The 15,222-nt window shown below is 43.4% G+C and overlaps 1 protein-coding gene across 1 annotated transcript in view; it reads left to right on the top strand.

Moving 5' to 3' along the window:
- Nucleotides 1-7,092: 7,092 nt before the first annotated feature.
- Nucleotides 7,093-15,222, top strand: part of LOC138249571 (uncharacterized) — a 230,186-nt gene continuing 222,056 nt past the window's right edge. Inside the window, exons 1-2 of the mRNA XM_069203515.1 lie at nt 7,093-7,104; nt 10,677-10,855. Of these exons, the coding sequence (XP_069059616.1) occupies nt 7,093-7,104; nt 10,677-10,855 (191 nt within the window). The remainder of the gene's footprint in view (nt 7,105-10,676; nt 10,856-15,222) is intronic.

Consider the following 15,222-nt stretch of genomic DNA (forward strand, 5'->3'; position numbering starts at 1 on the left):
AGTCAATTTTGAACAACCTGATTATGGCATCCCTCCCGATATGTGCTTGACCATGGTAAAACCTTGCAAATTGTGACAAAATACTGTTCGGCAAGACCATTTTCCCTTCGTCTGAGACCCACAAACCATCTGGGCTTTGTACGCATTGCATCCTAACCCAAGAACTCTTCTCATCTTTGCTGGCACGTCCCTGTAACAATCTTAATTCTTCTAACGTATCAATCACCCTTAATGCGTAACCTGTGCATGTCTCGTTTTCTTTTTCAGGTAACAATTCCCACTGATCCTTAAACGATAAACAGTTCAATGTGCAAAACCTCGCAACTTGATCCGCATATCCATTTCCCATTGAAACAAAGTCTTGTGACTTCAGGTGCGCACTGCATTTCACCACGGCAATTTCACGAGGTAACTGAATCGCGTGCAACAACTCCTTAATTCTCTCACCATTTTTCACTGGCGAACCAGAGGAGGTCAAGAAACCCCTCTGTGACCACAGTTGGCCAAAATCATGGACAATTCCGAATCCGTACCGGCTATCAGTATAGATAGTCACTCTCAACTGGGCAGAAGCATGGCAAGCTCTAGTAAGAGCGACCAATTCAGATACTTGAGCAGAATATACTCCTTGAAGCCAAGACGCTTCCAGGATACCAGAAATTGTACTTACAGCATATCCGGCACTCAGCATTCCTACTGAGTCTCTCAAACATGAGCCATCAACAAAGATAATTTGGTCATTTTCTTCCAATTTGGTATCTTTAATATCAGGCCTCGGTTTGGTGCACATTTCTGTTACCTCAAGACAATCATGTTCTACATCTTCTACATTCTCAACCTCTATGTTTTCACTTGGAAGCAAAGTTGCCGGGTTCAACACTGTACATCTTTTTAACGTTACATTTGGTGACCCCAATATAATCGTTTCATATTTTGTCAGTCTTGCATTTGTCATCTGCTGCGTTTTAGTACGGGTCAACAGGATTTCAACTGAGTGAGGGACCATGACTGTTAGAGGATGTCCCATCATTATGCCTTCACACTGTGTGAGGCTTAGTCCAACTGCTGCTACTGCATGCAGACAACCCGGTAAGGCTGCTGTGACTGGGTCCAACGTAGCTGAAAAATATGCTACTGGTCGGTTTATACCTCCATGAACCTGTGTCAGAACAGACAAAGAACATGCATCATGTTCATGACAAAACAGAACAAAAGGCTTTGTGTAATCAGGCATACCTGAAGCCGCAGCCCTGCACATGCCCTCTCTTAACTCAGTAAACGCTTTCATTTCCTTCTCTCCCAACACTATGACATCCGGCCTCTCTTTGACCTTCAGTCTCACCAATGGCTTGGAGATGACTGAGAAATTTGGGATCCACTGACGACAGTAACCCACCATTCCTAGAAACATCCTAACATCTCTCCGTGTTGTTGGGGGATTCATCTGTAATAGTGCAGTTACTCTTTACCTGGATATCTTCCTCGACCCTTTCTCAATTTGATGACCCAAGTACTTCAACTCTTTCTGGCAATATTGCTATTTCTTTGGAGACACCTTGTGCTCGTTCTTCCCCAAGTGATTCAGTAAGGCAATCGAATCATACTTGCACTCATCCCTCGTTTTAGATGCGATTATCAAATCATCAATGTACTGCACTAGAGTCGATTGAAAAGGCAACTCCAATGACTCCACATCCTTCTTCAGTATTTGATTGAATATGGAAGGTGATTCCGAAAACCCATGAGGAATTCGACACCAACTGTAAACCTTGTCCAGGAATTTAAAACTGAAGAGAAATTGACTGTCCTCATGAAGAGGCACAGAAGAGAACGCTTGGGACAGATCAATTACTGTGAACCATTCTGCATCGCATGGAATCTGAAACATTATCACAACTGGATTTGGCAACACTGGGCAGCATTTCACCAGTATGTCATTGATCTTTCTCAAATCTTGGACAATTCGAACTTTCCCACAAGGCTTTCTCAGTCCCATTATCAGTGAATTACATGGACTGCTCATCACTTCTTTCAAGACTCCTTGTTTCACAAAGTCTGCAATTAATTGCGCAACCTTTATAAGGACATCTTGCGCTAAATGGTACTGCGGTATCTGGGGGAATGCAGCATTTGGCTGCACACTGACTTTAACGAGTTCTACTCCTTTTATCAGTCCTACTTCTTTCACTGTCAAGTCCCACACCTTCTCTTGGACTGTTCCCTGCAAGTCTGCCGGGAGATCAGCCACTGTGAACATCGGGAAGAAGTTAATGAGAGGATACTCCTCGTCTGTGGTCTTAGTTTCAGGCTCTGACACCTGCTCCTCTCCTTCATCATCACTGTTTGTCTGGACCTCAATCCCCTCATTGGAACAGGTGATGGAACACCTTGTCTTGCACAGTAAATCTCTTCCCAGTAGGGACACAGGACTTGAATCTCAAACCACAAATCGGTGCAATCCCTGGAAAGTGCCAAGCTCAACCTGAACAGGATCTGTGATTGGGTTAGTCAGGAGTTGGTATGCTGCTCCCACTACCTTAACTGTATGTCCTGAAAGGGGCAGTTTCGGAACCTCTGCACTTCTGACTGTAGAACGCATAGCTCCTGCGTCAACCAAGTATGAAACCTTGTGACACATTACCTTCCCCTGAACATAGGGCCCTTTCTGGTCTACCTCTAAGGACGCTGCAAGCCTACACTCCTCGCTATCTGAACTCTCATCCGACCATTCATCGTTTATTCCATTCTCACCACGCAATGGGTACTGTTGCACTGTGTTATTTTGACTCATCCTTTGACCTGTGACCTGTTGAGGAAGCATCACCTGTTGCTGTTCCATTGGCGCTAAAGGCACTTGCATTTGCTGTCTAGGTACCATGGGAACCTGCTGTTGCACTTGTTGTAACTGTATTGGCTGTATACGTGGCATCTGCACCTGCTGCATGGATTGAAAACCCTGCATTTGATTCGCATTATTCTGAAAAGTTGGATTTGGACCTCTCAGACTCGGTCCCTTCACATTTTGAAATGAACTGACATCATTGCTTTGTTAAACAACACCCTCCTGCACCATCATCGGGCACTCCCGCTTCCAATGTCCAATGACCCCGCAAGCATGACAATGTAACATCTTTTTCATTCTCTGCACATCGTTTTGAACTACTACAGTGTTCAAATCTGGCCCTCGGTTTACAAAGCCTCCTCGACCTCTACCCCTCAATTGCGCCTGAAACATCCTGTTTCCTTGCGGCTGTTGCACCATCTGTTGTAGACAACCTCCCTGCATCCCTGACTGTGCTGCCTTAATTTGCATCACCATTGCTTTCTCTTTTAATTTTCTCTGCTTTAACTCAATCTCGTCACTACAGTACTTCGCATACTGCAACACCTCGTCAATCGGTTTTGCTTGCCAGCAAATCAAATGACTCTTAATCATCTGGCTAATCTCAGGTCTCAACCCTTCAACAAATCGAAACACAAGGTGATTCATGTCCTTCGCCTCAACAACCTCTGTACCACTGTAGTGTTTGAACGCCTTCAACAACCTCTCATAATAGGCATGTATCGACTCCTTTGCTTCCTGAGCCGTCCGATCAATCTTTTGCCAATCAGTATTCTTTGGCGAAACTCTCGATATCAAAAACTCAATCACCTTATAGTAATACTTCATCACTTCAGGAGACGGTGCTCCTGTGATTCTGTCCCTTGCTGGTTCCTTGGTCGGCCAATCCACGCCCCTCTTGCACTCAAGCCACAAATCAGCTGGAACTATGATCTCAAAGAGAGTATTCAGGTCTTCCCAAAGGCATTTAGCAAGCTTCATAAACCTGTCCATCTGCTGATACCACTCTATTGGTTTCTCCCTCAGCCTGGGAAAATCATTCGTAAATGACAGAATATCACCTCTAGTCCACAGCACATGGACAAGAACCTCCCTGGCAGTCTCTCTCATTGGTAACATCTTTACTGTACCGGTATCCGGTAAGGTTTTTGCTGGCTGCCCAATGCAGTCACTTTTCCTCTTGTCTCTTTTCTTCACCCATCTGCCTTGCCACTTTTCTAAGGCTCCCCAAACTTGTGCATTCTGCAGTATCTCTTTAAGGTGTGCCTTCATACCAGTAGACCTCATGTGCTCGAAATCCTTTGGCTCAAAATCTAACCTGTAATTTCTCTTCAGATGTTTGGTATTTTTTAAATCGATGCCATATTTATCTGCCAAATTTGCCAACCTCTGGTGCACCCTGCTCACTTCCGTGTATGACTCTAACCTGTTCACTCCCATGCTCCCTCCAACAAGTTCATTTGCTTCCATGCCCAACCTCACAAAATTCAGGTGTTCTTCCCTTTCTGCTCTCCCTGCATCTACAGGAGCAGTCTGTGGAGTATTAAGCTTGTCTAACCAGTTGGTCAGCTGTTGTGGTGTTAAACCCTGTAATGAGATATTCCCAGCCTGCGCTAAAGGTGTCTGCGGTATATTGCCACTTGTGATCTGCAGAGTCAACAGTCTCGAACCTGTCTGCCTTATGGTCTCTGGAGGAGCCCCAATCGGACTGAAATCTAATAGGGACCTATGTCCTTTAAATGTCGGTTCCACTGGAGTCGTTTCTTGGGAGCTTCCTACGAAACCTCCTCTTGTCATCTCGTGAGTCATTACCCCTTGATAGCATACACTAGGCTTCGCCTGCGCATACAATGGTACTGGTGGACCAACTGTAATGGGCAAAGATATGGCGGCTGGCGGCTGCCTGTTCCCCAAAACCTGTGGAGGACTAACTCCCACATTCTAGCTCATCACTGGTGCCATGTTTGATTGCGGCCCTGTGACCAAAGTATAATTTGGAACCCTATGTTGCTGTACCTGCGGCAGTAAAGGTGGAGTTGGCTCAGTCTGAATCAACTTTGGTCTCCCATATATTGGCTCTGTCGGCATCATCAGATTTGTGGTTGTCTCTAAAATTGGGATATCGGGGTAACGTCTCTGAACCTGTGGTGGTTGCAACTGAGATTGCATACCATGGGCAGTGGACATGCTAAAACTACTCTGCACCGGAACTGGGGTTGACACAGGACTAACCTGTATCGGATTCGTTGTCACCTTCTTTTGGGATGAACCTGCAGGACATGTACTAGTACTCGGTCCATTGTCATCTATTACATATGGCGGTGGTCGATCATTCAGTAACTGATTAAGGAACTCATCATCGTCTGAGTCATCTACCTCTGTCCAGGGATTCCTAGCCTCTTTGGCTTTGGAAGGACTCTTGTCAGTCTTACAAGTGGCTTTCCCCCCTTTGTCTTCACCTTCTTGAGCTATTGCTGGAAACAGCCTGACTCCATCTATTGTTTCTCTCCTCCAAACTCTCTGTGCATCATCCCTCCTAGCCTCCGCTAGTGTCTTTTCTGCTTTCCTCATTCTCCTCTCAAATTTCTGTTGCTGTTGTCGTATTACCATCAGTTCCCAAATTGTTAATGCCTCAAACTGTGCTGGCCTCGGAGGTGGCTTTAGCTCATTTAGCACCCTCCGCAAGTTTTTCAAAATCCTCAAGTTGAACGTTCCGTGCTCCGGAAATGCCAAACACCCTTCTTTCTCTGTAGCTTTGCACCATTGCTTTAGCCAAAGACATGGCGCGACACCCTTTTCCTCCATTACAGCATAAGCCGGTGTATCCTCCGGCGGTGTAACTTCCCCTACACTCACGGTAATATATACGTCTCCCCTCAAAGCGCTCTTTAAAGCCTTGAAAATTTTCATTTTATGTCTTTTATTTTGTTCACAATCGAATCAGGAAGTGACTTTAATTCCCAGAACTCTCTTCGCCTACCTTCTCAACCAATTGCCTCTCACGGACAGCTGCCAATCCGTGCGTGACCCTTCTCACTAACCGGCCTATCCCAGCACGGCTCTAATGACGTCACACTCACACACCCTGCGGCTGACATAGTCTTGCGGCTTGTCCTCCCACTCTCAAATTCACACAAACTAATGCAATATAATGCGAGCACCAACCAAAAATAAACTCAAATTTGCCGATTTACTACTGGAAAGGGTAACACAATCGCTTCAGAACTTTACAGAGATTTCGCTTAGCCTCAGCCGCTACTCTCTCCTTCTCAGATCCTGCACTCACAAGCAAAATTTGACCTGCAAATTTTACTCTTGACTTGTCAATGGGTTGTTCTAGTGCACTTTAGAACTCACCAAATCTCCATCGAAGTTTTCATTCACTCACTTTGACTCAAACTCGACTCGTCGATTTCACCATCGACCTATAAAACCGCGCAAATTACAACATAAACCAAGTGTCTCATACACTTATCAATATACTCCGGAGTCTTAGACCACGCAGGGTCCGTACATCATCAACAACCACTTGGACTATTTTTTAGCACAAAGCGCCACACTCACATGAAGTTCGCCAACTTCCCTACTATCACACTGCGGAGTACGCACACTCCTACTAAAACATCATTGTCTGGCCTAAAATCCTCACAAACTTCACACTTCACCTGCGATATGCATAAGCTGTGCAAGCGCGAAACCTACTTCATTCACACTAGAACGCTGAGAACATACTCAAACTTCCTTCAGCAAGCTCCGAGATTCCGGGAAAGTCATTTGGGACTTAGGGGCACATCATCTCTCCTATTTGCATCATTGAAAAAAATAATTTTCCCAAACCCCAATTTTTCCGATACACCTTGTTTACTTCCGAATCACGGCCATCAATCTCTACCAAAACCCAACACCTTTCCTAGCAACAGTCTGTCAAACCGTAGTCCCTTGTACTGGGGCCCCAAAGGGCCAAACCTATCCCCACTGTTACCAAAACTGTTAATTATCACACCCCGCGATCCTTCGTACTAGGGCCCTAAAGGGCAAAACCATTACCTCTGCTACCAAAAACTGCTAGCGCGTCAGAGCCTTGATAAGTAAACTTACAAGGACCTTTGGACCACGTTCGGGGACTTCCCAGTACGAGATGTCTTTTTGGCATCACAAATCAATAGATCAATAACCCGATCAATAATTTCAATGACTAAATAGCAACCCAATCAATAACATTTAGTAAGAATCAATAAGATGAACACACCATGACCTTTCAGGTATGAATAACCTCACCAATTTAGTTAAGTGTTAGGATATTTATTTCCCTATTAGTTACAATCTAATGTCATTTCTGTTAATCTCATTAGCAATTCATCCCATTAGTAATTCTTCAGATTTGCAATTAGAACGCAATTTATCAATGCATAGAGAATATTCATTCAGTATTAACACGTCATTAATAAGAAGCAACTTAGCAAAGTCCCAGTAATACATGATTCAACAAAGCAAGAACTCAGTCATTTATCTATTTGCGTAGGATATTTGTGAACACCTTATCTAACCACAGATTAGCATTAGCATGTTGGGCTTCATGCAAAACATTTTGCAAACACGAATTTGGAAAACATCTAAACTATGGCCTCTGTCAAAAGAGCAGTTGGTACCTAGAAAGAAAAGGCAAACAGTCAATTACAATTTTGCATTAGATAGCTACCAATCCAGCAGATCAGCAAACAGCGTCAGTCTTCGTCCTCAGGACATCAGTCGATTCACCATCAACAGAGATAGGACGGGGCAAAGTCTCGATATAGCATAGCTAAGGGATAGTATCTTCCCTCTTATGGAGGAGAAGTAAGTATCAGGTAAGGACGGGTAGCGGATGGTTTAAAGTAATAAGACAAGAGCAAAAGAGTTAAAGTCTCTGTAAGGTAAGTGGAGTCTCAAAGTTTCTGCGCCTCAGAACTGCCCTTTCTCCTTGGGTCCCTCTGTTAAATCAAAACTCTCTAATTAACCCTTAACTCCTCATTGGATAATAATTGGTGCATCGTTATCTCTGTCCAATAATCCTCCATGCATTTCGCCAGAATTTTCCACAAACCACAGTTCTCATGTCGAAGATTGGTCCATGTTATTGACCTCTTCATCGGTTGGAATGTCAGGTAAGAAAAGTTACACTTTGCGCACCAGTCAGTGTCTCCATTGTTTTCTCCTACTCTAGTAACCTTGCACCTGTTCCGAATTACACTGTTGCATTCAGCAAGAACGTCTCCTTGAACAAGTCGGTTCTCATGAGAAAGAATTTACTACGGCTACACAAACATAACTTCTGGAAAAGTACAGCTTTGTGTCCTTCAGGGAAGCAGCACATTAATCGTTAGAAAAATACAGTTTAATATGAGACCAGGCAGCTAGACCCAGACACTTGCTAAGCTAAGGCCCAGTAATTAATAAACAATTCATAATACATAACTCTAATTATGATATGCTAATACAAATTCAAAACATTAGTACATAGTTAATTCTGAATTAGCAACTTTCATTAGTCTTCGCATACATTGATAGCCACTCCACGTGGGCACATTTCAAATGGTGCATTATTTTCTATGTTAACACATTTTCTATGCAGCTTTATCACACAATATTTTGCAAGCTCCTCGTGTTAATATTGCCTTTTAAAGACACACTCCAACATCTGTCACCGAAATGTGAGGAAAAAGTTTTTTTTTTTGCCAAATTTTGAGGTTTGCAAAGGATTCTGGGTAACAGAACCTGGTGAGAGCCCCACAAGTTACCTACCCCATCTTGAATTCCCCTAGGTGTCTAGTTTTAAAAATGCACAGGTTTGGTAGGTTTCCCTAGGTGCCGGCTGAACTAGAGGTCAAAATCCACAGCTTGGCACTTTGCAAAAAACAGCTCTCTTTTCTTTGGGAAAATGTGATGTGTCCATGTTGTGTTTTGGGGCATTTCCTGTCATGAGCACTAGGCCTACCCACACAAGTGAGGTACCATTTTTATCAGGAGACTTGGGGGAACGCTGGGTGGAAGGAAATTTGTGGCTCCTCTCACCTTCCAGAACTTTCTGTCACCGAAATGTGAGGAAAAAGTGTTTTTTTGGCCAAATTTTGAGGTTTGCAAAGGATTCTGGGTAACAGAACCTGGTGAGAGGCCCACAAGTCACCCCATCTTGGATTCCCCTAGGTGTCTAGTTTTAAAAAATGCACATGTTTATATAGGTTTCCTTAGGTGCTGGCTGAGCTAGAGGGCAAAATCCACAGCTAGGCGCTTTCCAAAAAACAGCTGTTTTCTTTGGGAAAATGTGATGTGTACACATTGTGGTTTGGGGCATTTCGTGTTGCAGGCGCTAGGTCTACCCACACAAGTGAGGTACAATTGTTATCAGTAGACTTGGGGGAACGCTGGGTGGAAGGAAATTTGAGGCTCTTCTCAGATTCCAGAACTTTCTGTCCCCAAAATGTGAGGAAAAAGTGTTTTTTTGGCCAAATTTGAGGTTTGCAAACGATTCTGGGTAACAGAACCTGGTGAGAGCCCCTCAAGTCACCCCATCCTGGATTCTTCAGGGTGTCTAGTTTTCAAAAATGCACAGGTTTGGTAGGTTTCGCTAGGTGCCGGCTGAGCTAAAGGCCAAAATCTACAGTTAGGCACTTTGCAAAAAGCACATCAGATTTCAATGTAAAAATGTGATGTGTCCATGTTGCGTTTCCTGTCCCGAGCATTAGGCCTACCCACGCAAATGAGGTACCATTTTTATCAGGAGACTTGGGGAAACACAGAATAGCAAAAAAAGTCTTATTGCCCCTTGTCATTCGCTACATTTTGTCCTTCCAAATGTAAGACAGTGTGTAAAAAAGATGCACATTTGAGAAATGCCCTGTAATTCACATAGTAGTATGGGCACCCCGGAATTCAGAGATGTGCAAATAACCACTGCTTCTCAACACCTTATCTTGTGCCCATTTTGTAAATACAAAGGTTTTCTTGATACCTATTTCTTACTTTTTATATTTCAGCAAACAAATTGCTGTATACCTGGAATAGAATGAAAACCCATTGCAAGGTGCAGCTCATTTATTAGCTCTGGGTACCTAGGGTTCTTAATGAACCTACAAGCCCTATATATCTCCGCAACCAGAGGAGTCCTGCAGAGGTAACGGTATATTGCTTTAAAAAATCTGACATTGCAGGAAAAAGTTACAGGGTAAAACGTGAAGAAAAGTGGCTGTTTTTTTCACCTCAATTTCAATATTTTTTTAACTCCAGCTGTTATGTTCTATAGGAAAACCTTGTAGGATCTACACAAATTACCTCTTGCTGAATTCAGAATTTTGTCTACTTTTCAGAAATGTTTAGCTTTCTGGGATCCAGCATTGGTTTCACATCCATTTTTGTCACTAACTGGAAGGAGGCTCAAAGTACAAAAAATAGTAAAAATGGGTATATCCCAGTAAAATGCCAACATTGTGTTGAAAAATGTAGTTTTCTGAGTCAAGTCTGCCTGTTCCTGAAAGCTGGGAAGATGGTGATGATAGCACTGCAAATCCTTTGTTGATGCCTTTTTCAGGGAACAAACCACAAGCCTTCTTCTGCAGCACTTTTTCCCATTTTTTTGAAATTTTCGCTGTATTTTGGCTAATTTCTTGGTCTCCTTCAGGGGAACCCACAAGCTCTGGGTACCTGGATGTTGGGGAAAAAAGGACGAAAATTTGGCGTGAGTAGCTTATGTGGATAAAAAGTTATGAGGGCCTAAGCACGAACTGCCCCAAACGGACAAGAAAAGGCCTGGCAGCGAAGGGGTTAACACCTAGTGCGTTCTCCACCGTATTGTTTGCAGGATGAGATCTCCCTTTTATCTCGCGAGAATGTGAGTTTCCAATCTTCCGTATCAACAAGGAGTTCTGGGTTTGTAGTCCACCTGCATCCAGTAATCGGAGAACCTCCTGATTTGATGAAAATGTACGTAGAAGACTACAAGATACTGCAGAATTGGATCTCAGGCGCTGTGAAAAATATGTACGTGATCAGGGTGGCGGGCCTCTGTGGGAAGAAGACGTTTGTTTCACATGTAGGGCAATGTGATTTCTAGCGGCTGGTTAAAATCGTACGTTTGTACCATTACCCAATAGTAAGCGAATTTTCAGGTGTTCATTAAAATATGGCACTACAACAATTTAATATGTGAGGTTGTCAGCCACTATTTTATCGCCCTCAGTTCTGTGTGTGTATTGTAGGGTTTGGAGTTTATAGATTCAAAGCGGAGGAAACGTGCAAGAAAGTATCCGCTTATTCTTGCTGGTTCCACAATGGGGTGTTCATATCGTCCGTCGCATGTGTTTATTTGAAAGGAGCGTTTGTCATTTTTAGGAGAGAACCCACTTCTGTTTTAGTTTACAGATTTTAAAGTACCTTTTATTTCAAGTGCTTTTATTGTTTGTTGTAAGTAATACATATGGTCAGTTTATGTCTGACTCCTTCACTGCATTGCATTGAACTAAAAGGAGATCGGTACAGTTAGTCTTTCTGAGGTCACCTGGTCTTATGTTGTAAGGACCCAGTAAAAACCATAAAGTATGAAATAATATTAGATCTCAAGCAGTAACAAGTAGCTGGTCTAACTGACTGAATCAGTAGGCAAGGGTCAGTTTACGAAAACGTTGCTAAATAAACGTGCTGCTAAATGGGATCTTAGTACTTATGATAACATTGCTTATTATTATTATGATATGTGTTGTGGTGTTTATTCCCCAAAACCTTTCGTTTTGAGTAAGAGTTATTGGTAGAAGTTTTAAAATTACACAAATGTTAGTTTATTTCCTCCCGCATTTTTTTTCATAGTTTTAGTAACGTCAAGAGAAGTGTCTTCCGATAAGAATAATTTTAGATTTTAAATGCCCCCTCCTTTGTGTATTAAATTATTGGTGGTTTTTGTAATACCTTTTTATTTTTTCATTAAAAGCAAACTGGGAATTTATTTTATAAGATCAGCTTAGATTAGTGTGAAGAGTATGTTAATAATGTTACTTATTTTTTTTCTATTATAGTTACGTTGGCCAATAACATTTAAGATTGTTTTGGTATATAATTATTAAGTGAATTAGTAAATTGATTTGGGTATTAATGGGCTGAATATGTATCACTATTATTTAATAATGTGTGCCTGCATTATGTTTTGTCTTTTTAGGCTTAAATCAAACAAACTAAATTTGACGATATTTTTATTAACTTATTTTTTTTTTAAATCTTACAAGAGAAAAGTAGTATGGATATTTGACATCACCTGTTTGTCTGAGGGCAAATACTTAAAAAGTTAGCATTTTGAAAGTTTACACTCCTGAATTTGAAATTTACCAAGCAGTTAAAGATCAGGGTTGTTAGACAAAATATCCTAAGATGAGGGACATCTGGACAGCTGTCTCCCTATTTGTAGTTCATGGGGTGTGTTGTAGCCTAATAAGTTCTTCCTTGTTCTTCTACATAGAAAGTTCTATTGGAGTTGCCTTTCTTTAAAGTCGTAGCAGGGGTGTGGAATTTATTAAAATATCTACTTGTCCAGGGGACAGGTTGCTTCTCAAATCTACTTGTCCTGTAAAAAGATCTACTTGTCCCTTTGGTGCCATGTAGTGTGGCGACAAATTATGGCAGCAATCTCATTATGTAAGAGCTCTGATAATAGCCTCTCTGATTATGCCAGGGCTACTACCATAGTAGGGCTTGAATATTTGCAGTTTCAATCCCTACTGTAGTAATTTCCTTATTTTGCCACCTTTCTGCAGATCTGCATACTGGGGCTGGAGGAAGCAGTAAGCAATAGTTCCAGGGCTGGAATGCCTTTGAGTCTGCAAACATACTAACCTGCATGTCTTAAAGATTTTCACCAGCTTCTCTTTAATATTTTCCCATAATAAGAAAGGTTGGGCATTTACTCCTGACAATGGCAGAATTAGAACTTCTTCCATGGTTGGGAAGAAAGTGGCCGGAGGGAAAATGAACTTGCAAATGCTCAATAGATTTTCACATGAGCAAATCTACACATGCGTATTAACCCATGCTAAAATACAGTTCACAAATATTTTATAGGGGTACGACATATACCATGGTTGCACTTTTGTGACTTTCTTTAAGAATTTGGGGCCACATGTAGGTAGGTTCAGATTTGCGACCCGCAAATTGCGAGTCGCAAATCTGAATGTAGGATGGTGTCCCTGACACCATCTGTGATTCGCAAGGGCTTCGCAAATGCTCACCTAGTGAATAATCATGAGGTGGGTCGCAATTTGCGACCCCCTTGCGAATAGCGGCCCTCACAGGGATGGTGGCCTGCTGGAGACAGCAGACCACCATGTCTGTGACTGCTTCCTTAAAGGAAAACGAGATGCATTACAAAAACGAAAAATACAACGTTTTCGTTTCATTTTTTCAGAGCAGGCAGTGGTCTGCAGGACCACTGCTTGCTCTGAAAAAATGTTTACAGTGACATTCACAGTGGGGAAGGGGTCCCATGGGGAACCCTTCCCTTTTGCGAAAGTGTTAGCACCCATTTGAAATGGGTGCATACTGCGATTGGTTTGCGCCCGCGTTCGCGGTCACAAAACAATCCTACATTGCACTGCGAGTCGCAATTAGGAAGGGAACAACCCTTCCTAATTGCGAGTGGCAAACCCGTTTTGCGATTCGGTAACCAGGTTACTGAATCGCAAAACTGGGTTTTTGCATCGCAGTGTGCTTTTTGCACGTCGCAAACAGCAAAAGTCGCTGTTTGCGACATTGTAGGAGGCTGGACTGGCTTGTAGTGAGTACCAAGGGGTACTTGCACCTTGCACCAGGCCCAGTTATCCCTTATTAGTGTATAGGGTGTCTAGCAGCTTAGGCTGATAGATAATGGTAGCTTAGCAGAGCAGCTTAGGCTGAACTAGGAGACGTGTGAAGCTACTACAGTACCACTTAGTGTCATATGCACAATATCATAAGAAAACACAATACACAGTTATACTAAAAATAAAGGTACTTTATTTTTATGACAATATGCCAAAGTATCTTAGAGTGTACCCTCAGTGAGAGGATAGGAAATATACACAAGATATATATACACAATAGCAAAAATATGCAGTATAGTCTTAGAAAACAGTGCAAACAATGTATAGTTACAATAGGATGCAATGGGGAAACATAGGGATAGGGGCAACACAAACCATATACTCCAAAAGTGGAATGTGAACCACGAATGGACCCCAAACCTATGTGACCTTGTAGAGGGTCGCTGGGACTATTAGAAAATAGTGAGAGTTAGAAAAATAACCCTCCCCAAGACCCTGAAAAGTGAGTGCAAAGTGCACCAAAGTTCCCCTAAGGACAAAGTAGTCGTGTTAGAGGAATAATGCAGGAAAGACACAAACCAGCAATGCAACGACTGTGGATTTCCAATCTAGGGTACCTGTGGAACAAGGGGACCAAGTCCAAAAGTCACAAGCAAGTCGTAGAAGGGCAGATGCCCAGGAAATGCCAGCTGCGGGTGCAAAGAAGCTTCAACTGGACAGAAGAAGCTGCGGTTTCTGCAGGAACGAAAAGGGATAGAGACTTCCCCTTTGGTGGACGGATCCCTCTCGCCTTGGAGAGTCGTGTAGAAGTGTTTTCCCGCCGGAAGGATGCCAACAAGCCTTGCTACACGCAAATCGTGCGTTTGGCGTTTTTGGACGCTGCTGGGGCCCAGGAGGGACCAGGAGGTCGCAAATTGGACCTGCAGAGAGAGGGGACGTCGAGCAAGACAAAGAGCCCTCACTGAAGCAGGTAGCTCCCGGAGAAGTGCCAGAAACAGGCACTACGAGGATGCGTGAAACGGTGCTCGCCGAAGTTGCACAAAGGAGTCCCACGTCGCCGGAGACCAACTTAGAAAGTCGTGCAATGCAGGTTAGAGTGCCGTGGACCCAGGCTTGGCTGTGCACGAAGGATTTCCGCCGGAAGTGCACAGGGGCCGGAGCAGCTGCAAAGTCGCGGTTCCCAGCAATGCAGCCCAGCGAGGTGAGGCAAGGACTTACCTCCACCAAACTTGGGCTGAAGAGTCACTGGACTGTGGGGGTCACTTGGACAGCGTCGCTGGATTCGAGGGACCTCGCTCGTCGTGCTGAGAGGAGACCCAAGGGACCGGTAATGCAGCTTTTTGGTGCCTGCGGATGCAGGGGGAAGATTCCGTCGACCCACGGGAGATTTCTTCGGAGCTTCTGGTGCAGAGAGGAGGCAGACTACCCCCACAGCATGCACAAGCAGGAAAACAGTCGAGAAGGCGGCAGGATCAGCGTTACAGAGTTGCAGTAGTCGTCTTTGCTACTATGTTGCAGGTTTGCAGGCTTCCAGCGCGGTCAGCGGTCGATTCCTTATCAGAAGGT

This window comes from Pleurodeles waltl, chromosome 8 (genome assembly GCF_031143425.1).
Source record: "Pleurodeles waltl isolate 20211129_DDA chromosome 8, aPleWal1.hap1.20221129, whole genome shotgun sequence".
Taxonomy (NCBI): Eukaryota; Metazoa; Chordata; class Amphibia; order Caudata; family Salamandridae; genus Pleurodeles; species Pleurodeles waltl.